This window comes from Bos mutus, chromosome 15 (assembly GCF_027580195.1).
Source record: "Bos mutus isolate GX-2022 chromosome 15, NWIPB_WYAK_1.1, whole genome shotgun sequence".
Classification (NCBI taxonomy): domain Eukaryota; kingdom Metazoa; phylum Chordata; class Mammalia; order Artiodactyla; family Bovidae; genus Bos; species Bos mutus.
In genome coordinates, this window is record NC_091631.1 from 57,837,826 (window position 1) to 57,863,363 (window position 25,538).

General features: G+C 41.1%; 1 protein-coding gene across 4 annotated transcripts in view; it reads right to left on the reverse strand.

The window, feature by feature from the left end:
• The window catches only part of SIK2 (salt inducible kinase 2), a 129,888-nt gene that overhangs the window by 19,083 nt on the left and 85,267 nt on the right, over positions 1-25,538 (reverse strand). For all 4 annotated transcript variants that reach the window (XR_011467068.1, XM_070384233.1, XM_070384234.1 and 1 more), the window contains exons 4-8: positions 24,737-24,898; positions 9,115-9,239; positions 8,565-8,688; positions 6,981-7,201; positions 5,072-5,224 (exon numbers count right to left, since the gene is read on the reverse strand). Coding sequence is in view for 3 of the 4 variants with exons in the window: in XM_070384233.1 (XP_070240334.1) it covers positions 5,072-5,224; positions 6,981-7,201; positions 8,565-8,688; positions 9,115-9,239; positions 24,737-24,898 (785 nt within the window). In the remaining variant the exon portion in view is untranslated. The remainder of the gene's footprint in view (positions 1-5,071; positions 5,225-6,980; positions 7,202-8,564; positions 8,689-9,114; positions 9,240-24,736; positions 24,899-25,538) is intronic.

Sequence of the window (25,538 nt, forward strand, 5' to 3'; positions counted from 1 at the left end):
AATATGTTGTTATAATAAATAGATGGTTGACTAATATCCCAAACAAGCAGATATTACCCGTTTCTTCAAGAGTGGCCATAAACACGACTGGCACATGAAAAGATGCTTGACATCATTCATTATTAGAGAAATGCAAATGAAAACTACAAAGAGATACCACCTCATAGCGGTCAGAACTGGCTGTCATTAAGAAGTCTTCTCTGGTGGCTCAGACAGTAAAGAATCTGCCTGCAATGCAGGAGAGCAGGGTTTGATCCCTGGATCAGGAAGATCCCTTGGAGAAGGAAATGGCAACCCACTCCAGTATTCTTGCCTGCAAATCCCATGGACAGAGGGGCCTGGTGGGCTACAGTCCATAACGTTGCAGAGTTGGACATGACCGAGTGACTAACACAAACAAAAAGTCTACAAATAAATGCTGGAGAGAGTGCAGAGAAAAAGGAATCATCATATACTATTGGTGGGAGAGTAAGCTGGTGCAGCCACTATGGAAAAGTGTGGAAGTTCCTCAGAAAACTAAACACAGTATTACCATGCTGCTACGGCTGCTGCTAAGTCGCTTCAGTCGTGTCCGACTCTGTGTGACCCCATAGACGGCAGCCCACCAGGCTCCCCCGTCCCTGGGATTCTCCAGGCAAGAACACTGGAGTGGGTTGCCATTTTCTTCTCCAATGCATGAAAGTGAAAAGTGAAAGTGAAGTCGCTCAGTCATGTCCGACTCCTAGTGACCCCATGGACTGCATCTATGGGATTTTCCAGGCAAGAGTACTGGAGTGGGGTGCCATGGCCTTCTCCTAGTATTACCATATGATCCCACAATCTCACTTCTGGGTGTATATCCAAAAAAGAAAAAAAACAAACAAACTACTAATTCAAAAAGATACACACACCTCTATGTTCACAGCAGCACCACATACAACAGCCAAGACATGGAGACAATCTAAATGTCCACTGACAGACAAATGGATAAAGAAGATGTGGTACATACACACAGTGGAATACTACTCAGCCATAAAAAGAGTGAAATAATGCCATGTGCAGCAACGTGGATGCGACTGGAGATGATCACGATAAAGTGAAGTGAGCTAGAAAGAGGAAGAAAACACCATGTGACATCCTTACACGTGGAATCTAAGACATGGCACACATGAAGCCACCGAGGAAACGGAGAGAGGCTCACGGACGCACAGAACAGACTTGCGGTTATTGTGGGAGAGGGGTTTGCAGGAGGGCTGGACTGGGAGTTTGCAGACAGCAGATGCAAACTTACATTCAGAATAGATGAACAACAAGGGAACTGGGTTCAATATCCTAGGATAAACCACAGTGGAAAGGAATATATGTGTATAACTGAGTCACTTTTCTGTATAGCAGAAATTAACACAACACTGTAAGTCAATTATACTTTAATAAAAAATTTTAAAAAAGAGTGGTCATAAATAATAACCACGTCCACTAACTGCAATAACTTTTTAGATCACATATTTATTAACTGGAATCTCTTCTTCTGATTTTATGCTTTCCAGCACCATTAAAATGAAAATGCTTTTTCCTATCAGAAAAAATCTTTAGTGCTCCTGAAGGACAGCTGAAAACCTAGTAGAGAGAATTCACAATAAAAAGGCAACCAGTCCATTCTGAAGGAGATCAGCCCTGGGATTTCTTTGGAAGGAATGATGCTAAAGCTGAAACTCCAGTACTTTGGCCACCTCATGCGAAGAGTTGACTCATTGGAAAAGACTCTGATGCTGGGAGGGATTGGGGGCAGGAGGAGAAGGGGACGACAGAGGATGAGATGGCTGGACGGCATCACTGACTTGATGGACGTGAGTCTGAGTGAACTCTGGGAGTTGGTGATGGACAGGGAGGCCTGGCGTGCTATGATTCATGGGGTCGTAAAGAGTCGGACACGACTGAGCAACTGATCTGATCTGACAGTCAATTAGATGTCATGTTTCCTGCATACTATGTGGCAAATATAAGAACTCTCAATCCATCTAAGATGGGAATCTCACTGTTTTCTAAGTAGTAATCATGGGCTATTTATCACTACACCATAAATTCCCAGAGACTTGTTTTCTGGGCACCTATGAAACCGGGAGGGCTGGCACTGTCTGGCACGTAAGTGTTCTATCTGAACTGAACCGCTGGAATCAATTCACCAATTTCATCTTTGTAGGAAACTTGTGAAGTAAGTAGGTACTGCTGTTTCCATTCTATAGTTAAGGACACTGGGGCTCAGAGATGCTGACTTGCTGACGTCACTCAGCTCAGTATGGAGCCCAAGCTCTGCCTGACTGCACTGCTCATGTGACCTCTGCATGGGATCCTGTGACCTCCCTGGTTCCTATCGCTCCATCAAGTAATACGTGATCTGCCACTTCTTTAAAAAGAGAGCAGAACATCAAAGAATTCAAGGGGATAGGCTCTATTAAAACTTAAAGCATATTTATATTCACAAAAACAGAGAAATCTATTTTTTAACAAGTTCAACAATAAACATGAGAACCCCAGTCTCATAGGAAAGGGAGAACTTCAACCCAGTGCCTGCTGCTCAGCACTCAGACGGGACTCATACTCTTTAGATACATTTCAAGTCACAGGAAATAGCTTTCTATGATAATTTAGGTCAATGTATACAATGAAAAGAACTCATGGGGTGCTCTTTAATAAAAAGTAATTATCAAATAGAAGAAGCTATGCTAATACATCTGAACCTCAAGCCAAATGAAATACAACTTGAGATCTAAGGAACTTGCGTCAAATTTAACTGTGAAAAGGAAATCATGTGCAATAACAGACGTGTGTGCTTGGCGGGATCGTTTATGTAACCCTCACTTGTGTAACATCTCAGAAGAACAGAGGCCTGGGAGGGCAGCTGCTCAGTGTGGGGCTTCCCTGCTTCTTATTTTTCTGCTGCAGCATTTTCAAGAGGGAAGGGTCACCTCCATTTTCCTTTTGCTGCCCCAAATTTGGAATTCTCATTTTGTCACCCCCTCTATCTTGAAAGCAATACTGCTCCACTTTGAAGGATTACAAGTGCTCAGAGATACTTCAACCCAAATATCTGGAACTTTGGCGATACATTATTTTACTCACGTTAGTCTCAATATTCACATTATTTGAGATATTGAAGTATGTATAAGAAAGCATATCATTTGCCTATTAAAATCAAGAAGATTTCAATTTCCTTGGGTTTCTTTTTCACATACTCTGGAGAAGTCAATGCAAGATTCTATTATAATTCTATAAATTTTGCAGGACTGCCAAACAAGAAATACAAAGTGAAACCTCTTTTGTTCTTACTCCCACTTTAAATACGGTACTCACAGAAGTAGATGGAAATCCTGAAAGATCGTGTGAATGATCTGTACAGGCTATCTCCCAGTTCTCCTTAGCGCCAGCCTCTCTCTGGGGACTCAGGCCCATTCTTCCCCATCAGCTGAGTCGCCACCACTGTGACTCCCTCAGCCTTGGGCTCAACAATGGAGCCGCCTCTCCTTGTCCCTTCCTCCCCAACATTATTTATTACTTATCACTGATTATTTATTACTATATGCTGAACAATTATTTAACTATTTAATGTAAATGTCCCAGCATCTTATAATTATTCCCATTTTAAAGCTTGAGAAACTGAGGCACAGAAAGACCTCAGGTAACTTTTTTAAGGTGCACAGTAGGAGATGGCAGAATCTGGGATGTGCTCCAGAGCCCACCATGCTGGGCTGCCTCTCCAGACCAGGGCTGAGTTCAGCCAGGGCCCACCTGGGACAGCTCCTTACGCGTGCCCTTCCTGCCTACTTCCACTGGCACCATGTTAGTTTGGTCGTCAGTATTTCTCATCAACTATAATCATCTAATAGCACTCGCCAAATTTCTTCTCTCCCCTATCCAGTCTGTCCTTCACAATGTTAGCAGATTGCTTAGCTTAAAGTACAATATAGTTTTATCACTTTTTTTGCTTAATAGTCTTCAGCAGTTCCTCATTTCTTCCTGAATTATTAGTAAACCGAAGCTGAAGCACCAATACTTTGGCCACCTGATGAGAAAAGCCGACTCATTAGAAAACACCCTGATGCTGGGAAAGATTGAGGGCAGGAGGAGAAGGGGACGGCAGAGGATGAGATGGCTGGATGGCATCACCGAGTCAACAGACGTGAGTTTGAGCAAGCTCTGGGAGATGGTGAAGGACAAGGAAGCCTGGAGTGCTGCAGTCCACGGGGTCGCAGAGAGTTGGACACAACTGAGTGACTGAATAACAACTCTGTCCTTTACCTTGGCATTCAATCCCTTCACAGCATGGCTTCAACTTAACCACTCCGACTCTTTCATTTCCCTATTCTTCAGTTCAAGTGAATTAACTGGAACAAGTCTATACTGGCCCACTTGAGTACTTCTGGTCACACTGCTTCTGTCTACGTGTAATGCCTCTAGCTGCTGCCTCTCCTGAACAGCTGTGAGGCTCTATCTTAAATGCCATCTCTCCCACAAAGCCTTGCCCGATCAGATGTATCTCTCTCCCCTTTGCCCTTTTTCTAAAAAACGTTCTATGACACATCTACACAAGTTCAAAATGATGACATTCATAGCATCTTCTAAATTTTGCCTTTTCATTATTTTTGAAGGATTGCTATTCATGATGTTGTCTTATTTTGCTTCTATAATGTAATGACTCTGAGGGCACATTTATACATCCTGAAGGTACGTTTTATACATCTTCTTCCCTGTAGTGCCTAATAAGTGAAGCTTTCACAGTAAATCTGCAATAAAAATTTATTAAATGAAATTGAATGTACAGACTAGTTACATTAATTCTCAACATAAATGAATGATTTAAAAAAAAGAGAGAAGCCTCTTAAAGAAAAAAAAAACTGTCTGAAATAAAATTAAACCCTTACAAATAGGAAGATGGTAAAGTTTTTGAGAGCCTAGTAAATGACAGACAGAAACTTTACCGAGAAACAAGGTGTAGAGGATGAAATCCTAGCCCTTTGTACTAGGCCACGGAAAACGTGTCAAACGTCTGAACAGGCACACGCACCGATAAGACTATTGGCTAATAGGGCGTTACCTTGGCAACTGTTTGTTCGGCGATGGTGCTAGGCCGACGCTGGCGGGCATCAAGTCTCTGCTCCACAGGAAAACTGCTCCTGTGTGATTTCAGGCGCTCCACCAACAAGTAATAAATGGCAGCAAAGTGGTTATAGCTCTTGTTCTGCAAAGCCTGCAAGAGAAAACAAGTGCCAAAGGCGGAGAACCATAAAAACCAATGCAGTGATTTACACCTTTCTAAAAAAGAGGGAAAAGCACAACACTATAAATCAACTAATCTTCAATAAAATGAAAACCCTAAGGGAATATATGTACACCTATGGCTGATTCATGTTGAGGTTTGACAGAAAACAGCAAATTTCTGTAAAGCAATTATCCAATAAAAAAATAAATTAAAAAACAGAATGCAAGGAGTCTGGCTAAAATAAGTAAATAAATAAATAAAAAAGGGAGGGAAGAGATCATGTGTTCTTAAAAACAACAACAACAACAAAAAAAAGAGTAACAAGCAAAGTCTGCCTCAAAATGAAAGGTATTCCAGAATTCAGAAGAGAAGACAGATAACTTCATTAATTGTATAAAGGGTGATACCTCTGAATGACTTGACTGGTCCTTTTACATTAATTGAATCCATTTATTTTTCTGCATTCAGAGAAAACGCCATCATTGTCTCATGCAGCGTTCCCCAACGCTGTCACTGTGGTCCCATCTCATGGCTGTAACTAGGCTGTAAGGCTGGTTAGCAACCTGAGCCCACAGGCTCTAATTCCACAGCCTCGACACAAGCCCAAAGCACTGCCAACCCTGAGGTCAATGATTAAAGTCTTTGGGGAAATTTCTGGTGATTATTTTGGGCTGGAGAATGACGTTTGGACACTAGGTTGAGAGACGCTGTGTCTCCATTCTTAGGTAATTTTTTCCTCTTGTTTTTGCAGTCCCACCCTCGTGAAACCTTGAAAATAAAGTTGCTTCCCAATTTTTCACATCCCTAGCTGGCCAGCTCTCCAACGATGCTATTGAAAAAGAAAAACAGCGGCTCCTTTGGCTTCTAATTCCACGTGACAGGCTGCATAGGTGCTGTGCAGTGCAGCTCGTGTGCAGAGCAGCGGCAGCAAACATCACTGGCCAAGGGAACTGCGCTCACAGCTGCCGTCATGGGCAAGGACAAAGGCCTCGCTGAGCGCGTGGTGGGCAAAAGCAGGGCAGTGTGGTTTCACTTATGGCAACAGCGACGCAAAGGCAGCACGGGCCATAGTACTCTGTCTTCACCGGGGCGCATTTTATATTCTTGTTATGCTTCATTCTTAAAAATACTGTTTTTGACTGCTGTGGAGGTATTAAAAATATGTATATCCTATGAATATGCTAACTATTAAAGGACAGAAATAAAGCTGATGAGCAATTTCCCAGGTTCTTGACCTTCTCAGGTCTATGACCCATAAAACTTCCAAATCAGGAATCCACCTGTTGTTGCCTTCTGAGTTTCTTCAGCTCACATCTAAATCCCACTGGTTTTCCTAAACCTGCTGTCTTCCCTTCTTCCTTTATGTTTAGCTCTCGCCTTGTTCTGTATCTGCACACTTACATCCCATATAAACTAGCTTATTACCTATAAGAGTTTATGTTTCATCTTAGAAGAAACTTTCTAATTTTTATTTGCTAAGCTTCCATCACTGTCTTTCCTCAAACATACATAACACTTCCTTTTGAATTTTTTGGCTGATGGGGCAAAGGCAAGAATTTATATATTGATTAAAAGCAAACAAAAATAGAGTGTGATGAAATGTCCAGGAATACTAAATTGCACGCCGAGGTGCTGGTTTGGCCAGAAGACCAGGTTGACAAGTATGAGAATGAAATTTTAAGTTACTAAGTATTGATACAACAGAATCCTGAAATATCTTTAGTCAAATCTCCAATCCCTTTACCTCAATGGTTTTCTGTTGATCTATTCCAAGGCCGTGCATTAATCGCAGAACCTGCTCATTAAACTCCCCGATGGACGGCTCGTTTTCTTGCTCTTGTGGATAGAGAACAGGCCTCTGCACGGGAACTTCCACAAGCATCCACTTATGCTCCTTGATTTGCGCTATGGTCAGCCGTTTGGCTGGGTCCAGGACCAACATCCTTCGAATAAGGTGCTCACAATCTACAGAAAACACAGTGTTACGGAAGTCATGTGATTCTCCTTGCACTTTGGCGTATTTACCTGACTCGTGACTTTGTACAGTGGTGATAATCTTTGTATCCTCCACAGGGCCCACTGGAAAGCAGAAGGTCAAATGAGTAAATAAAACCTGAAAGCTATTTGTATTCGTCAAGTTCACACGATGCATGGTGACCCGTGAAATTAACCATCTCCGTGAATGAATACTTAAGAAAAACAGGAGGGTGTAGGTCTATTCAAATCTGTACTAAACGAACCTTTCTATTGAATTTCTTAATTGAAAATATCTAGACACAGACTTAGATTTCCACTAAAGAAAGAGAAAAAAAAAGTCTTTTTCCTAGAACAAGCAAATAGCAATGGATCCTTCCGGTCACTTCTGAGGCTGATATACTAAGGTTGTGTGAGGCAAGAGCCCTCCAAGGGACTGTTGCTATTCTCCATATCAGTGCAACTGAGGAAAATGTAGGTGAAACAGCAGTTACTTCTGATGACATTAGGTAAACTGTACTGCTGCAATTCTGGGCTCTTGCTTATCCTCTGAGCTGACAGCACCCTCTTTACTACCCCGCATAAGCTAACCTTCCATCACGAGTTAAGTGCCAGGCACCATGCTAAGAGCTCTACACAGATGAATTTAATTAATACCTCAACACCCCTGTTAGCAACTATTGTTACTTCCATTTTATAGAGTGAGGAAACTGAAGCACAGAAATATAACTTGCCAAGGTCAGACCGCCAGTAAGTGGTGGACTCAGGATTAAACCAGGTGGTCTGGCTCCAAAATCTACTTTCTTAAGTACTAGAACATTACTTCTCTTACTAGGAACTGCTAAGTTAAGGATGATAACCAAAATCTAAACTGAGTGAACTTAACTGCTGCCTATGCAGCAACTCAGTACAAGACTGGAAGGGATTATAGCACTTCATCTTAATTCAGTTGTTTTGCTAGTTGGTTTTAAGTTTAAATAAAAAGCTTAATTTTGTAACCTCCCACCAGAAGATATGGGAAAATCCATTTCATACTTAAGAGTGACATGGTTGTAAATCTGCATCTACAAAGTGCCTCTCAAAGGCTAAAATAAACACGTAGGACACTCACAGACGAGGGCAAACGGGAAGATTTACTGTTCTTAATCTGGGACACTTTCTGTTCCAGTTACAAGTAGGAAGGCTGGAATTTCTCTCACCTACATGGAGGGGGTTGCTTATTTCTATGACTTTTAAAGTGATTCGGTCACTTTATTTAGCACCCAAACTCTTAGAAAAAGAGAAGCCTTTCTTTAGGCATTCATTTTCAGAAAAAATTCTGTAAAGCACAATTTTAAGATAAACAGGTTGTTACCTTCTGACATGAAATATGGAATCCGGAATCTTCCTTCTAAAACTCTCTGCCTCAAAATTGGAAGAGTTGGTCCATCAAATGGTAGAGCTCCACAGACAAGAACGTAAAGAACCACTCCCATGCTCTGTGGAAGAAAATAAGGCTGTCATTTTTCTACTGAGAACTTTGAACACGCTTTGTTTTCCTAAAATATCCTCAAGCTCTTAAAATTATACGGACTGAAAATTCCTGTTTGAATTTACTACTGTCTCAAAAAAAAAAAAAAAAGCTGGAATGCTGACTACTGCAATAAAGCATCCTATAATAAATACCAAAAGAACTAAACTTAATCATTTTGATTACTAAACTTTAAATCACTGTTGATATTAGGATGGTAACATCTTCCCCTAGAAATTCTTTCCTAGAATCTTTACGCTGACTAATTACAGGCCAGTGGACAGGAAAAGTATGAACTACTATCTATGTGTTAGGTACCAAGAGCTTCAAAATGGGCCAGCGTACCCAGTATTATCATGATAGATGCATTTAACACAGCAAAGCAAAGAAATACCCAAATATCCAGCTGTGGTCCTTCATACTGCTGCCCTTCAAAGACTTCTGGGGCTGCATAAGGGGGGCTGCCACACCACGTTGCCAGCAGTTCACCACTTTTAAAGAAATTTCCAAAACCGAAATCTAGTGGGATGGAAATAAACGTTACTTTCATCTATGCTCTCAAACTATACTGAATTTCTCATACTAATTTTATAATACGCTGTATCGACAATACCACTACTAATTCACTCTGTGAGCATGGGGTGGCATGTAACTTGTGGTGTTTCCTTAGCATTCAGCACTGCTACTGCTGCTGCTGCTAAGTCACTTCAGTCATGTCTGACTCTGTGCGACCCCACAGATGGCAGCCCACCAGGCTCCCCCGTCCCTGGGATTCTCCAGGCAAGAACACTGGAGTGGGTTGCCATTTCTTTCTCCAATGCATGAAAGTGAAAAGTGAAAGGGAAGTCGCTCAGTCGTGTCCGACCCTCAGTGACCCCATGGACTGCAGCCTTCCAGGCTCCTCCATCCATGGGATTTTCCAGGCAGGAGTACTGGAGTGGGCATTCAGCACAATGAATAGCAAATATTAAGCATTCAATAAATATTTCTTGAATGAATGTGTTAATGAATTAAGTTTTCTTCTCAAAGAGAATGAGTGAGAAACTGGAAAAAGGACTTTAAATCATTTATTTTTAAGGCTGAAAAGAAAAATTCCACTGATAAGGACAACCAGCTTGAATTTGCTAATTTTAGAATTTCAATGACTCCATGATTAAGAGCTCTTGAGCTTATACAGTCTCTAAAGAAAGAAACAAATGAGTAAAACTCTAAGATATTTACCTAAACACAACCAAGGGACTGGCTGCTCTCATAGCCATTACTCCAAGGTAGCAAGAGAACCTTTTAAGGCAACTGAGGACAGTGTTTCCTAAGTAACAACTCTATGAAGTGTTGGCTCCCACATCCTGAATAGACAGATACTCATCTGAATAGCTCATTAACATGTGATGGCTCTGCGGCTCGACCACAGGCCACTTATCATCATTATCACTTATTTACTCATTTATGTAATGTGGTGGCATTATACTTCTCAACAGTTAATGGCCTTCCCCTTATGATATCAGTCACACCAAATCTGCAGCTTTGATATATAGCATGCACTCTGGAAGCACTGTGGCCTTCAATACACATGACAGTTACCACGGAAGACAAACGCAGTGAGCACTCTGGTGTAAATGCAAGCTTGTGCCCTTTTGCTAAGCCCTCACACAGTTCCGTGTTCTCAGCCGAGGAACAAATTCCTGTTATTTTGTAAGTTACAGCCATACTCTCTTTATGCTGCAACAGACTCCTGACTGAAGGACACACCTTAGTGATAAGAACTGGCTCTCCTCTGGCCAGTGTCTGCACTGCAGGGTGAGCTTTCAGAGGTGCCCCCAGGGGGCTGAAGCAAGTCTCCTGCATCAGACTGACTGTGGGACACAGGCTGTCTTCCTGAGCCTCAAGCTCCACAGCTGTAACACAGAAACATGTGTAGCCAGCAGGCTGCTGTGCAGATCCAGTAAGTTAACAGAAACTCACACTCTACTCACACCTTAAGACTATGGCGCACTTCTCTATTTATTTTTATTTTTGGTTGTGCTGGATCTCGGATGCTTGTGCTTGGGCTTTCTCTAGTTGCAGGGAGGGGGGTCTACTCTCTGGTTGCGGTGCGTGGGTTTCTCATTGCAGTGACTTCTCTTATTGCAGAGCACAGGTTCTAGGGCGTGAGGGCTTCAGTAGCTGTCTAGTAATTAAAGTTATTTAACTTTCCTGAATCTTTCTTTCTGTACCTATAAGTGTGGGGATAATTTGCCTACCCAGATAGGATGCTATGAGGAGTAAATGAGATTAGGAACGTAAGATTCTTGATTCCTGGAGCACAGTAGATGTGAAGTGTTAGCTCCCTTCTCCTGAAGTGAAGCCATCGTTACCAATGACTGCCCTTCACAGAAATGGCTCCTGAGAAAATACACTGGGAGGGTAAACAAGGTGAGGAGAGGGACTTTCCTGGTGGTCCAATGGCTAAGACTCCAGGCTCCCAGTGCAGGAAGGCCTGGGTTCAATCCCCGGTCGGAGAACTGGATTCCGAATGATGCAACTGAAAGACTCCGTGTGCTGCAGTGAAGATGGAGGATTCCACATGCCTCAGTGAGACTTGGCACAATCAAATAAATAAGCAAACAAATAAATACTAGAAAGAAAAACAGCTAAATACTAAAAAGAAAAAAGAAGCTTAAGGGTTCAGAAGAGAAAAGATGGTGCACGTGGGGAGAGGGACGGTGTGTCTAAAGCTGGAGGAACAGTGGTGTGGTCCATCCTTGGTGTCCAGAAACGCAAGGCAACGAGAATGCCGCCCTCCATCATGTGCCTACAGTTCAGTCCTACACTTGGCTTTCCAAACTGACTGTCAGAGAGGTCTTATCTTCTCAGCTCACTCCAAACCTAACAATTCACACCCCATCACAATCCATGTATTCATATTGACAGGTGTTTCTCATTTTCTAAAAAACTACACTCAAACCAGCCAAAGACAAGACGGTCAAATAATATCTAAAGAGGAAGATGTTAATTTCAGTCACATGGAAAAGCACAAGAAGCTCTGGGATGTGTGTTTGGAGATCCTGAAATAGGTCCAATAATTGCTGTCCTTTAAACCATAATCACAGGATGAGTTTCAGCACATGTAAGTTGAGGATACTCTCCAAATAGCACTGTAACATTTTAATGTCTCAAAGAGCCATTCTCATCCCCTTCAATCTGAAACCCTTCCCCCCTACCCCGCCCCGACTCCCTTTGAGTTTAAGTAGAACAAACTCAAAGAGGGACTTGGCTTGGACTCCCCTCCTCACAGCACCCACACTGGACGCTTCACTGGCAGGAAGACAGAAAAACTAGGAGAGCACCAGGGCGCCTATGGTGGCCTAGACTCAACCTCGGCTGCACCCATTTGGGAAAAGAAAGCCGCCTGCTACCTTAGAAGAAGAGGAGTGCTACACCCATGTCACCTCTGTTCCTGCAGGTAGCTGAAGAAAGCGGGAACTTGAGCCTGCAGGACATTCAAAGAGGCACCGCAACACTATCAGGTGCGTCAGAATTACTATGATAGCATTTAGGTGGGTGTTGTCTATACCCTGTCAAAGCATTAAATATTTAATTTGTAATCATGCGATCTATGGGTTAAGGAAGGCTTTGCTGCTGCTGCTGCTGCTGCTGCTAAGTCGCTTCAGTCGTGTCCGACTCTGTGTGACCCCATAGACGGCAGCCCACCAGGCTTCCCCATCCCTGGGATTCTCCAGGCAAGAACACTGGAGTGGGTTGCCATTTCCTTCTCCAATGCATGAAAGTGAAAAGTGAAAGGGAAGTTGCTCAGTTGTGTCCGACTCTTAGCGACCCCATGGACTGCAGCCTACCAGGCTCCTCCATCCATGGGATTTTCCAGGCAAGAGTACTGGAGTGGGGTGCCATTACCTTCTCCAAGGAAGGCTTTGGAGTCAGGCAAATCTTGGGTTTTCCGCTTAGCTGTGTGATCTTGGGCACATTACTTGATTTCTCAGAGTCCTGGTTTCCTTACTTGCAGAATAGAGACAATGTCTATGCTCCACAAAGTGACTATGAGCAATATATAATGAGTATATGTAGATATGTACACTTAAAGTAGATAATATATAATGCTTTAGGTATGCTATTGAAACACAGCAGGTGCTCAATAAACAGTAGCCGCTGAGTAAGCTACTCAATACGAGGGAAGAATAGCAATTCTTTCTGTTTTACTTATCTGTCTTCCCTATCAGACTAAACTCCTTGAGAGTGCAGAAAGCGGACTGCAACCCCAGACTCAGCACACTGACAGCCACTTAGTGAAGGACTGCTGAATGAATATGTTGTCATCGTCTCTTTAAAAGTGCCAGAAGCTGATCTAAGCTTTCCTAAGATGATTTCTTCTTAATAACCCCATAAGGTATCCTTATTCTAGGAGGAATGAGGGTAGGATGTTAAGGATCTTGCTAGAAATTATACTAAGCTGCAGGCTTGCAAGAGGAACCAAATCTGACTACAGAGCATTCACTGTTAACCACCTTTGTGTCCTTCTCTGGCCCAGTGACATGTAGCTATTTTTTGAACAAGTTAATAATTATCAGGCAATGGGAAGACACTTAAAAGTCTTTTTATTTCTTAGTGGAATCTGGACAACTTGCTTTGTTCACAGTCTGCAGCTTTCTGCTTAAAGGCATATAGTGAAACAAGGGGTGAGCAAGAGGGATGAAATATGAAAACAGCAGAGCTATGCAGGATTTTTTATCGTTATTTATTCATATGGAATGGGTTAATGTTTCAGCACATCAAATTCTTTCCTTCATCAAACATCTGAGTGCATACATGTGTCAACCATTCTACAAACAAAGAAAGATAGTCTCCCGACAATAGCGAAAAATCAAGGACCCCACATTATTACCTGACTTTTGAAAAGCATTATGAACAGTCATGTGGGCATTCCTCTCTAAACCAGACCCAGACCCAACCCCTGTCCTGCTGGAAAGGAAACCTCCTTTTAGTTTAATGCCTAGTTTAATGTGTTCTCTGATGCTCTGATCTGCAAGTGAATACTTCAAAGATGGCTGCTATTTCCTCAGACATTTTTTTTGATTCTTGTTTCTCTGTCATAGAATGTATGCCATGTTATGATGGATTCGTTTTGGTATTATTTAACTTTTAATTCTGAAATAAATTTAGATTTACTGAAGAGTGGCCACAATAAAGTAAGAAGAACTCCCTCTGTCCTTCATGCAACTCCCCCCTCCAGTATTAACATTCCATATAACTATAAATAATCAAAACCAAGGATAACACCGATGCAGCACTGTTAATTAAAACATGGACTTCATTAAGATTTCCCCAGTGTTTTCACTAACGTCCCTTCTCAGTGCAGGATTCCACACTGCACTTAGTTGTCATGACTTCTTCGTTGCTGTTTGGTTGCTAAGTCGTGTCCGACTCTGCCCATGGACTGTAGTCTGCCAGGCTTGGTCTTCTCTAATTTGCAACATCTCCTCAGACTTTCCTTGTCTGTCTTGACTGTGACCAGGGCAGGTCACATATTTTGTAGACTGTCTCTCAGTCTGGGTTTGCCAAGTGTTTTCTCACGATTAGATTAAGATGATTACTTTTGGAGAAGAACATCACAGCTGCTGCTGCTGCTAAGTCGCTTCAGTTGTTTCCGACTCTGTGCGACCCCATAGATGGCAGCCCACCAGGCTTCCCCATCCCTGGGATTCTCCAGGCAAGAACACTGGAGTGGGTTGCCATTTCCTTCTCCAATGAATCAAAGTGAAAAGTGAAAGGGAAGTCGCTCAGCCGTGTCCAACTCTTAGCGACCCCATGGACTGCAGCCTACCAGGCTCCTCCATCCATGGGATTTTCCAGGCAAGAGTACTGGAGTGGGGTGCCATTGCCTTCTCCAAGAACATCACAGAGGTGATGTATTCTTCTCAGGGCTTCATATCAGGGGGAGCAGGTATTATGCCTTAATGACAAGTGGGGTTAATCTTGATCTCTTAAGGTGGTATCTGCTGGGTTACCCCATTATAAAATTATTTTTCTCTTTGAAATTAATAAATATTTTAGAGAAGATACATTGGCACTATATATACCCTTTTCTCCTTAAACGTTCACCTACTAGTTTAGCACTCATTGGCAGGTCTTGACTGTAGCAATGATCACTGTGGTGGTCTAATGGGAAGCTTTTGTTTCCTGTATTCCTTCTACAGTATTAATCACAACTCTTCAAGAGTTGTCCCTTCTTCCCCTCTTATTTATTTATTGGTTAGATCATTTCTTTATTTTTTACAACACTGTCATAATATGTTCATCATAAGTATTTATTTTATTCTTTGGATTATAATTTAATACTGAAAGAAGAAAGCTAAAGTTTAATAGCTCAGTCATGTTCAACTCTTTGCAACCTCATGGACTGTAGCCTGCCAGGCTCCTCTGTCCATGAAATTCTCCAGGCAAGAATACTGGAGTGGATTGCCATTCTCTTCTTCAGGGGATCTTCCCAACTCAAGGATCGAACCTGGGTCTCCCGCATTGCAGGCAGATTCCTTACCATCTGAGACACCTTCTGATGCTTAAATAGTTCCAACTTTGGCCACTAGGAGATAATTCAGGTTGGCTCCTGTATCCTTTCAACACGCCCCCATCTTTTAAAATTTTCTTTTTATTTTAAGTATTTCCTTATCTTTTGGTACCAGAAGATGTTCCAGGCTCATCTTGTACTTTCCTGTCCCATCCCAGGAATCAACCACTTTTCCAAGGAGCCCTGATTTCTTTTACAGAGAAATGGTATTCAAGAACCAAGACTAAGATCTTGATGTACTCACTGCAGCTGGGCTGTCATCAAACAGAAGAAATATATGTATGAATGCTTATTGGTGTACACACACCCACACCCTATATTTATGTTGATTCCTTTCTATATATATATGTATTAAAAAGAAATGTTAACCTTTGAGTTCATATTGATACTTCTTACTCCAATTCAGGGTTCAGACTAGCATTATTTTGATATTATTTTTATTCCTACTTGATTGACTAAACAACAAAATTTTGAAGGTATAAAGTTTTTTTCCTTGAGGTAATTTGTTATTTGTGTGGGAGTAATTGCTTGAACTCTCACTCATAACATACGTTGAATGTGTCAGATCAATCAAGATTTTCAACATTTCCTGAGCATAGCAGGGAAAAGACACACTTTCTCAAAGAACTCTTAGCTTCAAAATTTTAAGATATGAAAGCATGTTCAGGATGGGAAACACAAGTATACCTGTGGTGGATTAATTTCTATATTTGGCAAAACTAATACAATATTGTAAAGTTTAAAAAAAAAAAAAAAGAAAGCATAAGTTTTTGAAGCAAAATGACAACTAGTCTTTCAACATGGCGTATGAGTTATAATCAAATCCAAACATCATTTAAATCTTGCCTACTTTGGACTAAGCATTACACACTTGGTATTTTTCTATATATTATCTCAATCATGAATGTCCTTACCTTACAAAGGGGGAAACTGAAGCTGAAAGTGGTTAATTGAGTTGCCCAAACTATTTACAAGTGGCTTAACCAGTATTCAAATACAAGTCCTTTGAACTCCAAGCCAGGTGGGTTTTTTTGTTTTTTATTTTTAACTGTATCACCATCACTCTTCAAAGAAGTTTAATACAACTTAAAAATGGAGGTAAGGCTATTATAAAACGTGGGGAAAATCCTTTACATTGTATGGAGATGACAGATTTTCTAATTTATCCCTCTGCTAGCAGAACTTGACAAGTGAGGGCTTTCTCATCTCTGCAATATTGATGCTTTGTTAAAAGCATCCTTAACAAGTGAATGGGAATAATTAGGATGTTTACAAGGCAAATCTCAAATATACACCTACATTCATTTTAGAAATCCATATTTATTTTAAGAATGCATGACATGTTAAAATAGACACATCTTGTCCTTTTCATATGAAGATGATTTATGGCATCTTATACTCTGAGGCATATACTCCAAGGTTTTACTGTGACGTTAGCTTTGGGATTTCCTGCTATATCCATATTTTCTCACTTGATTTACATGTCACATAAAATGTCAATAAAGAAAGCATTTGGGGTAGAGTTTCTAACTACAGAGCAGATTAATTACTGTTGACTAGTTCGCTTGGAAATCAACTTGGCTTCACAAGCTGAGTCCTCTATTTATTTATTATCTAACCACTAACAGACCATGGATGTATTTGAAAACAGTATTAGAACTGCTATTATTGTTTTCTGCTTTATATTTTTAAAGTGATTGATTGACCCAAATCTTCCTGATAAGAAAAATCAACTATTATTACTCTTATCACTAAGTTACATAAATTATCAGTGCCCAAACACCATTAGCAAAGGGCTAATGTTTTAGGAATAACAAGGCCTTACAAAGAGTAAGCAACCTGACATCTGGTCCCATCACTTCATGGCAAATAGATGAGGAAACAGTGGAAACACTGACAGACTTTATTTTTTGGGGCTCCAAAATCACTGCAGATGGTGACTGCAGCCATGAAATTTAAAGACGCTTGCTCCTTGGAAGAAAGGTTATGACCAACTTAGGCAGCATATTAAAAAGCAGAGACATTACTTTGCCAACAAAGGTCCGTCTAGTCAAAGCTTTGGTTTTTCCAGTAGTCATGTACAGATGTTAGAGTTGGACTATAAAGAAAGCTGAGCGCGGAAGAATTGATGCTTTTGAACTGTGGTGTTGGAGAAGACTCTTGAGAGTCCCTTGGACTGCAAGGCGATCCAACCAGTCCATCCTAAAGGAAATCAGTCCTGAATATTCATTAGAAAGACTGATGCTGAAGCTGAAACTCCAATACTTTGGCCACCTGATGCGAAGAACTGACTCATTTAAAAAGACCCCAATGCTGGGAATGATTGAAGCTGGGAGGAGAAGGGGATGACAGAGGGTGAGACAGTTGGATGGCATCACAGACTCAATGGACATGAATTTGAATAAGCTCTGGGAGCTGGTGATGGACGTGGAAGCCTGGCAGGCTACAGTCCATGGGGTCGCAAAGAGTCAGACACGACTAAGTGACTGAACTGAACAAAGAGTAAATAAGCTGATCCTGATGATTACTGTCTGATGGGAACAAAGCACATTAGCGAATACTGTCAGAGTGAAACAGATCAAATATTAGCATGCATACAAAGCACCTGGGGAACCACTGAAATGCGGTTCTGATTCAGTAGGCCTGGGGTAGGGGAGTTCGAGAGTCTGCAGTCCTAACAGGCTCCAAGGTGATGCTCATGCTGGTCCCCTGACCACTCTTCCAGTAGTCAGGACATAAAGAACAAAACAGAGGTGGTGAAAAAGATACAGAAGATGTTGAACAGCTTGTCACTGTTTATTGTTGTGAAATAGAATTACTAAATATTTTCAGGATTTACTATTTACATGACAAAGACTAAATAGAAGTCCTTAGGTAAACTATTTCAAGTCATTTTTTTTAAAAAAGAAAAAAGTAACCAAGACATTGAAAACCAGTCTTCAGGCTAAGAAAAAAGTAAATGATTTCCAGGAATCAACACAACCCAGGCAACTTTTAATCTCCAATAGTGTGTTATAATGTCTAATTTATAATTTTAAAAATCCTCCTACAGAGAAGCAGATGGCTTTCGTGTTAAATTTATCCTTGTTTCTAAAATTGCCAGTAGAATTCAGATATCCAGTCTTGCTGAAGAGTTACATGTCTTTTGCAGTTATTATAATAGGAGAGAAGAAGACAATTATGAGGAAATGAAAGCTGACAAATGAAAAGTAGCAGAGTGTGGAGCCAGAGCTGACCCACTGCACAAACTGAATGCCAATCAGCCATCACTGACGTCAATGCGTATTTTGTTGCCCACTGGCAAGAGAAGGCCAGCTGCACAGTTTACTGCCAAACATCAGTCACCTCCTCCCTACCTGACAGGAGGACACAAGAACAATCATCACAGCTGACGTGAAATGTGATCCTGCTGACCAGGGTGAGGCATCTGTTTGTCCAGTGAGAGAGTTTAGTGAGCTGAGAGGTGAATTAAACGCTCTTCCTCAGCCCAAAATGGAGTGAGGAGGAGGAAGGAGATGAAGAGGGGAGAAATAAGACAAAAGGAAACAGAAGCCTTTGAGCCACCTTCCATGCTCCAGGCTTAATGCCTGGCCAGGGCTAAGCAGGCTTGAAGGATAAAGACAAGGTCTCACTCTGTTTGCTGATGCAAAGCTCTCTGCACATTTTACATAATACTGGTGGCAGGAGGGTAACAAATGGAAGACTTTTAATAAACATTTTACTAACAAAACCTGTTTCAGCCTATCCCACCCTTTTTTGGTTCCAGGGCAGAAAACTAGAATTATATATACAGAAATCTGATCTCCGGTTCTTCCAGTAAGCAGGAAGATTGCTAGAAGCAATCATGAGAGATGATGGGCTACTTATAGGTTACAGGTCAGTTCAGAAAGGAAGTATTCCTCTTGGGCTAACGACAAGAGACCTGTGATGCACAGGTTAGATTTATTAGGCTTATTACACACAACTAATTACACGGAAGGTCCCTCTTAGAAAAATATATTAATTTGCATCAAGCAGAAACAATTTAGAATATAAATGATAAACTTTCCTTGTACCTCTGAGATTTGTATTGATAAGACTAAGTCTTGGTAATTAAAAAGACATGGTGAGGGGTTGTATGGCTATCAATTTTTAAGATTTGTTTTCACATGGAATCAATTATACATTGAATACAAATACCTTTTACTGTTTACATGGTGCCAGGAATTTTAATTAACAATTTATTTAACAAACACTTAACTAGCACTAACTATGTACCAGGCACTGTTCTTAGAAGTGTGCAAACATTAACTAATAACCACTATGAGATATGAACTTCCATCACTCCCTTTTAACTGATAAAGAAACTGAGGACAGAGATTAAGGAACATGTCCAAGGTCACGGAGCTAGTAAAGTGCAGAGCCAGGGTTCAAACCCAGGTAGCCTGGCTCCAGAGCCCATAATCTTACCTACGAGCTCCCTGTGTCTAACATTATCACTAATCCTTACAATGTTCCTGACAAACAGATTAATCTCTGTTTAATAGATTTGGAAACCTAGGCTTGGTGAAGTTAAATAATCAGCCCAAGATCACACAGCTACTAAATGGCACAGCTAGAATTTGCACCAGTACCGTCTGATATCAAACTCCACATTCTTTATGTGACGCCTTGTCTGACTTCTGATTATTTTTTGAAAACTTTCTCTGAGTGATTCATACACATTAATGCTTATCTAAGTATTCATTGTAAGCATTTCAGATTAGGAAAGTTGAAAAATAGCATGGAGGAAACAGTACTGCAATTATTAAAACTAATGAAAGCCAAAATTTCTTTGCATTCTGCCTGATTCTGAATGTCTCAACACTCGTATTCTGTGAAGGGTGGAGGTCTCATAATGGAGGTGATGAGCATATACAGGTGTGGGTGAATCCAAGGCTCACCAGTACCTGAAGTCTTTTACCCATTAGAGGAGCACAAAAGAGAATCTGATTTGAAAGCCAAGATTCTGTATTTATTAAAATAAAGCATGTTTGATACTTCCATTCCATTTTCTGTCTTATAAACAGAGGCAAATATTTTAATTTAAACCTAGTTTTGGTTTACACTTCTCTTTAATTTCACTGTGTGTGTGTGTGTGTGTGTGTGTGTGTGCGTGCATGCGCGCGCGTCTAAGTATGTGCTCAGGCATGTCCAACTCTGTGACCCCACGGACTGTAGCCCCTCAGGCTTCTCTGTCTATAGAATTTTCCAGGCAAGAATACTGGAGTGGGTTGCCATTTCCCACACCAGGGGATCTTTCCAACCCAGGGATCAAATCCACACCTCCTGTGTCTCCTGCATTGACAAGCAGGTTCTTTACCACTAGCGCCACCTGGGAGGTCCAAGTTCAACATAGAGGATGGCTGCTGCTGCTGCTGCTGCTGAGTCACTGCAGTCGTGTCCGACTCTGCGTGACCCCATAGACGTCAGCCCACCAGGCTCTCCTGCCCCTGGGATTCTCCAGGCAAAAAAACTGGAGTGGGTTGCCATTTTCTTCTCCAATGCATGAAAGTGAAAAAGTGAAAGTGAAGTTGCTCAGTTGTGTCCAACTCTTAGCGACCCCATGGACTGCAGCCCACCAGGCTCCTCCATCCATGGGATTTTCCAAGCAAGAGTACTGGAGTGGGGTGCCATTGCCTTCTCCATAGATGATGGCTAAAACAGTTCATTTATTCAGCCCATTTAGTAAGAGATGTTTAGAAGCAGAATAAACACAATGTATAATTTGAGGGAATAATTTTTTTGTACTTTATTCTGAGGTTCTGTAATTTTTCCATGGAGCCCCATCTTTCCTACATGTGTTAAATTTATTTAAAATTCAAGAAGAATCCTCAGAGACCAGAAGATGATGTTTTTAAAGGGAAGCAGGGCAATAAAAAAGTTAGATAAAAAGCAATGGATAAAAATAAGTACCCTGCAGAAATTCTCTAACAGCACTGGAACACACCTACACTTCTGAGGGTGTGTGGAATCCTTCATGATCCTGCACGGCTACCTGTCCAGGCTCTTTTCCTGTCACTCCTCACTGACAATTCCTCTCCACTAGCTCTGGTCTGCAGTTTCCCTACACACCGAGTTCTCTGGCCTACCTGCCTCTGCCTGAAGCTGCCATCCCTACCTCACCTCCTCAGCTCTCTTCCTTTCTTCTCCCTAATCCCACCACAAACGCCTCCCTCCTTAATAAAGTCTTACTAATGACTTTCCTCATTCTTCCAGGCACAGTCTTCTTCTAGCCTCATGGCTTGTATGACAATTATCTTTTTTGTGCTGTATTCATTTAAAGGTCTGGTTCTGAACAGATTAACTCCTTGAGGTAAGAGCAGAGTTGAGCTTTTTTGCACTGCTGTTGTTCTTACCTCGAAACACCTGAATTTCTAGGACTTAGCTGAGGAGCATAGTAGATGCTTAATAAACATTTGCTGAAATTTGGGGTCAATGGTGGTGAGGGTGACAAGAGAAAAAAATGTGGGCAGGAAGGAAATCTGAATGCTTAGCTAAACTGCATGTACATGTTTGTGTGTGTATCCACTTGTGAGACACAGAATCAAGGACACCAAATGTATAAATATGGAATGACAGAATCCAAAATTCAGTCAGTGAGTACTCCCTCAGGAGTAACTGACAAACCAAGCTGGTGAGCTCCAAGAAGCACAGATACTGTGGTCAGAGAGACCAGGCTTGAACTCCAGGTCTGCTTATTATCTGAGGCATCTTGGCAAGTGACTTAATCTCTCTTGTGTTTCAGCTTTTCGTCTAAAAACCGGCAATAGGTACGCGGCTCCTAGGGTTGCTGTGAAGGTTAATGGCACAAGTGCACAGCAGAGCGCCCGAGGATAGCGAAGGCTCAGTAAACGTGAGCGGTTACACTAGCCTCACCAGAGGGAACAACTGTAGGTTCCTGACATTTTACCTGTCTTCCAGATGAAAATGAGAGGATTTTGAAGTTCAAGTATTCAAAAATAAAAACAGCAAAAACAAACAAATAACCAGATTTCACATAATGACAGAAATACTAAGTTTATCTACTTACAGGTCAGAATTACAGAAGACATTATTATAGCCAGGCAAAACTTGGTTATAACCTTAATGGAATATTCTGCATATTCTGGTTGCAAGTTTCTTTGGTGCTCTATTTTGACATATTTGTGACAGAGCACTTTGTAATTCCTATAATATATGACTCCCACCTCTAACATTTCTTTCTCTGCCTGAAATGACTCCCAGAACTCCTTTAATAAAGGTATTGTTTTTACAGAGTAAAGAACTCCCCCCACCCCCCAAAAAAGAAAAAAAAAACCAAGAGCCTTCTCTGACAAGGACAACTTTGGGGCAGCTGATGCTTTCAAAGAGAAGTAAACAAAAAGTTCCAGTGGTCTGCACTACAGAAGGTTTGCAAAAAGAAGTGAAATGAATGGGACCAAAGGAAGGGCCAAAAGAAAAAAGGAAAAGTGGGAGAAATGAATGTACATTATAAATTACAGAACCACTAATACTGCATTTAAATTACATAAACACTAATACTACATTTTTTTTAATACTACATTTTTAAAACAAAAAGACAAATCAATACAAATCTTTATATATATATAACGGGAATATAGCAAATTAACGTAAAAACGCTGTCTTATTTAGGCAATTCTATTAGAGGAAAAAAATCGAAGACTACAGAATGAAAAATCCATTACTCCCTGAAAGATACGTAACAGTGGCATTTAATATTAGCTATTAAAATTGAAGTAAAATAAGTAAAAAAAGTAAGTAAAATTAATTTGTTTGCCTTCCCTAAATGCCCAAGACAAAAACTGATGATAAATGGCATAGAAATAGGCCAGCGAAATGCATGAATCAGAGGCTTCTCACTTCTATTTTATACCACGATGCAGCAAATTAAGGCATTTGCTTTCTCCCTAAACTTAGTCCAGTGGGTACCCACCCAAGTTAGTCATCCACTTCTTGCTCAGCTTCTCTCGTGTGGATGTCTGTCCCTTTTTAATGAACCTAGGACAAATCGCCACCTCTTGCAACTTTGCTAAACTTTTGCTTTGTGCCCTTGATGCTCTTCCAAACTCTAACCGAAACAAACCTCTCTCCTTCCCACACCTGCAGACTCTGCTGCTGCTACTCTGGTGCATACCCACATTTTCTTAACTGGACAAATGCATCAGATTCCTGATTAGTCTCCTGCCCAGCCTCACCCACATCTGCCACCTGTCTGCACTCTGTGGCCAGAGTGAGACATCCTTCTAACACGCAAATCTGATCGTCTTATCCAGTCCCGCTCCATCCCCACACCACATGAAAAGCTCCAACAGGCTATGCTCCCTATAACCTGCAGAATAAACTCTACCGTCTTTTTCATGGTCTTCAACACTTTTTTCATATTCTGACCCTTGCCTGTCTGCTCTTCCTGTATCAACCCCCCATGCCTACAGATTTTTTATTTACCCAATAGTGAGCAATCATTCCCCATTTCAATCTCAATCCCTTTCTCTCTCTTTTACCTGTGACATTTACACAGTTGGCCTGCCTGTCTGTAATATCTTACTTCTGTTTATCTCCCTGGCAAGCTTCTGACTCATCTCTCAAGCTTGAATTCAAGTAGTTCCTTCTCTGTGCAGCTTCTTGATTTCTTAGGTAGACTGATGTTCTGACACCCATACTTCTACTGCAGTCTGTACATACAGTTTTGGGCACTTATCATGTTGTATTTTCATTATTCTTACTTCTCCACTAGGCTTTTAAGATCACAAGAAATGACTTTTTGATTTGTATCCTCAGTACCTAGCACAGCACAGTACCTGACACATAAATACTTACTGACTGAATGAGAGTTTTGACCATGTGAATAAGTAAACTTGGAATATAAACTATAAAAGTCTTTGTTAATTGTGAAAAGGGTAGGAGGAAAACTAGCAAAAATAATCTTATTCTTCATGTTGTAAATCAAAACTCCACTGTATCAGAAGAAGGCAAGGTGCTTCTGTGTCCCCAGCACTCTCATTCGCCTACGGTCACCTCCTTTGTCTTATTTCTGTCTGCGACCTCTCTCCAGCCACCAGTCATACTGAAGAGAGCAGGGCAGAGCGCCAGCAACCTTCGCTGCTCCTCCAGCCCCCTCGGCCCCTCCAAACACTCACACTCTCAGCGGAGCACCACAGAGGGGCCTGAGCACAAACCAGACTGAGGATGCAAATCAGACCCCAGTCGGAGTCCTGCCATGCTGTGTGTTCAACTTATTTCCCTTACTTTTCTTTTTTTCTCTTTTTCCCCTTACTTTTCATTACACATAGGACTAAGGAACAGATTAAATACACTCTGAGAGGGTGTGACGTCCCAGGTAGGAGGGCTCCTGAACCTCTGCCTGCAGGTCTGTTTGCACACCCTGAGTGCTGTGGCTCACGTCTGACCACGTCAGAGCCAGCAGCGTCCCAGTTACCTGCTATCTTGATATTCATGTTGTTATCCAGCAGGAGATTTTCAGCCTTGAGGTCACGGTGCACAATCTGCCGACCATGACAGTAATCAACAGCAGACAGGATTTGCCAGAATTTGCGCCTGGCCTCAGACTCATTTAACCGGCCATGGTTAGCAAGGTAGTCTGTAAAAGGAGAAAGAATTTAGAATTACTCATACATACCAAAAAAAAGAAAACAACCCACTGTTAGTATCAGGATTTTTTTTCCCCTCAAAAACTTCTTTTAATAATGAGAGTTAGGGTTGAAGTAAAATAGTTTCCAAGTTCCTTGTCCTGAGAAAAATAATTCCAAACATATTTCACTGGAGTCTGGATAAGTGGACAGAGCCCAAGACCAGACAACAGCAATTGGCATAATACAGCATAATTCAAAAAGCTTTTTTAGGTTAAGAGGTACAAACTAATGTGTACAAAATCAATAAGCAACAAGGACATATTTACTGTACAGCACAGGAAAATACAGCCAATATTTTATAATAATTTTAAATGGGGTATAATCTGTAAAAATATAGAATCAATATGTTGTACACCTGAAACTAACAATATTGCAAATCAACTAGACTTTAGTAACACAACACCGTAAATCAACTATACCCCAATAAAAATTAAAAATAAAAAAACTGTACTTCAATTTTTTTAAAATGCATTTTAAAGCCTCAACATTCTCTTTGCTCTTTGTAATAAATTTTTGAATACTTTTCCTAACCATCTTTTAAAAATAAAATTTATTTAAAACAAAGAACATAAATAAATTCTCGAACCT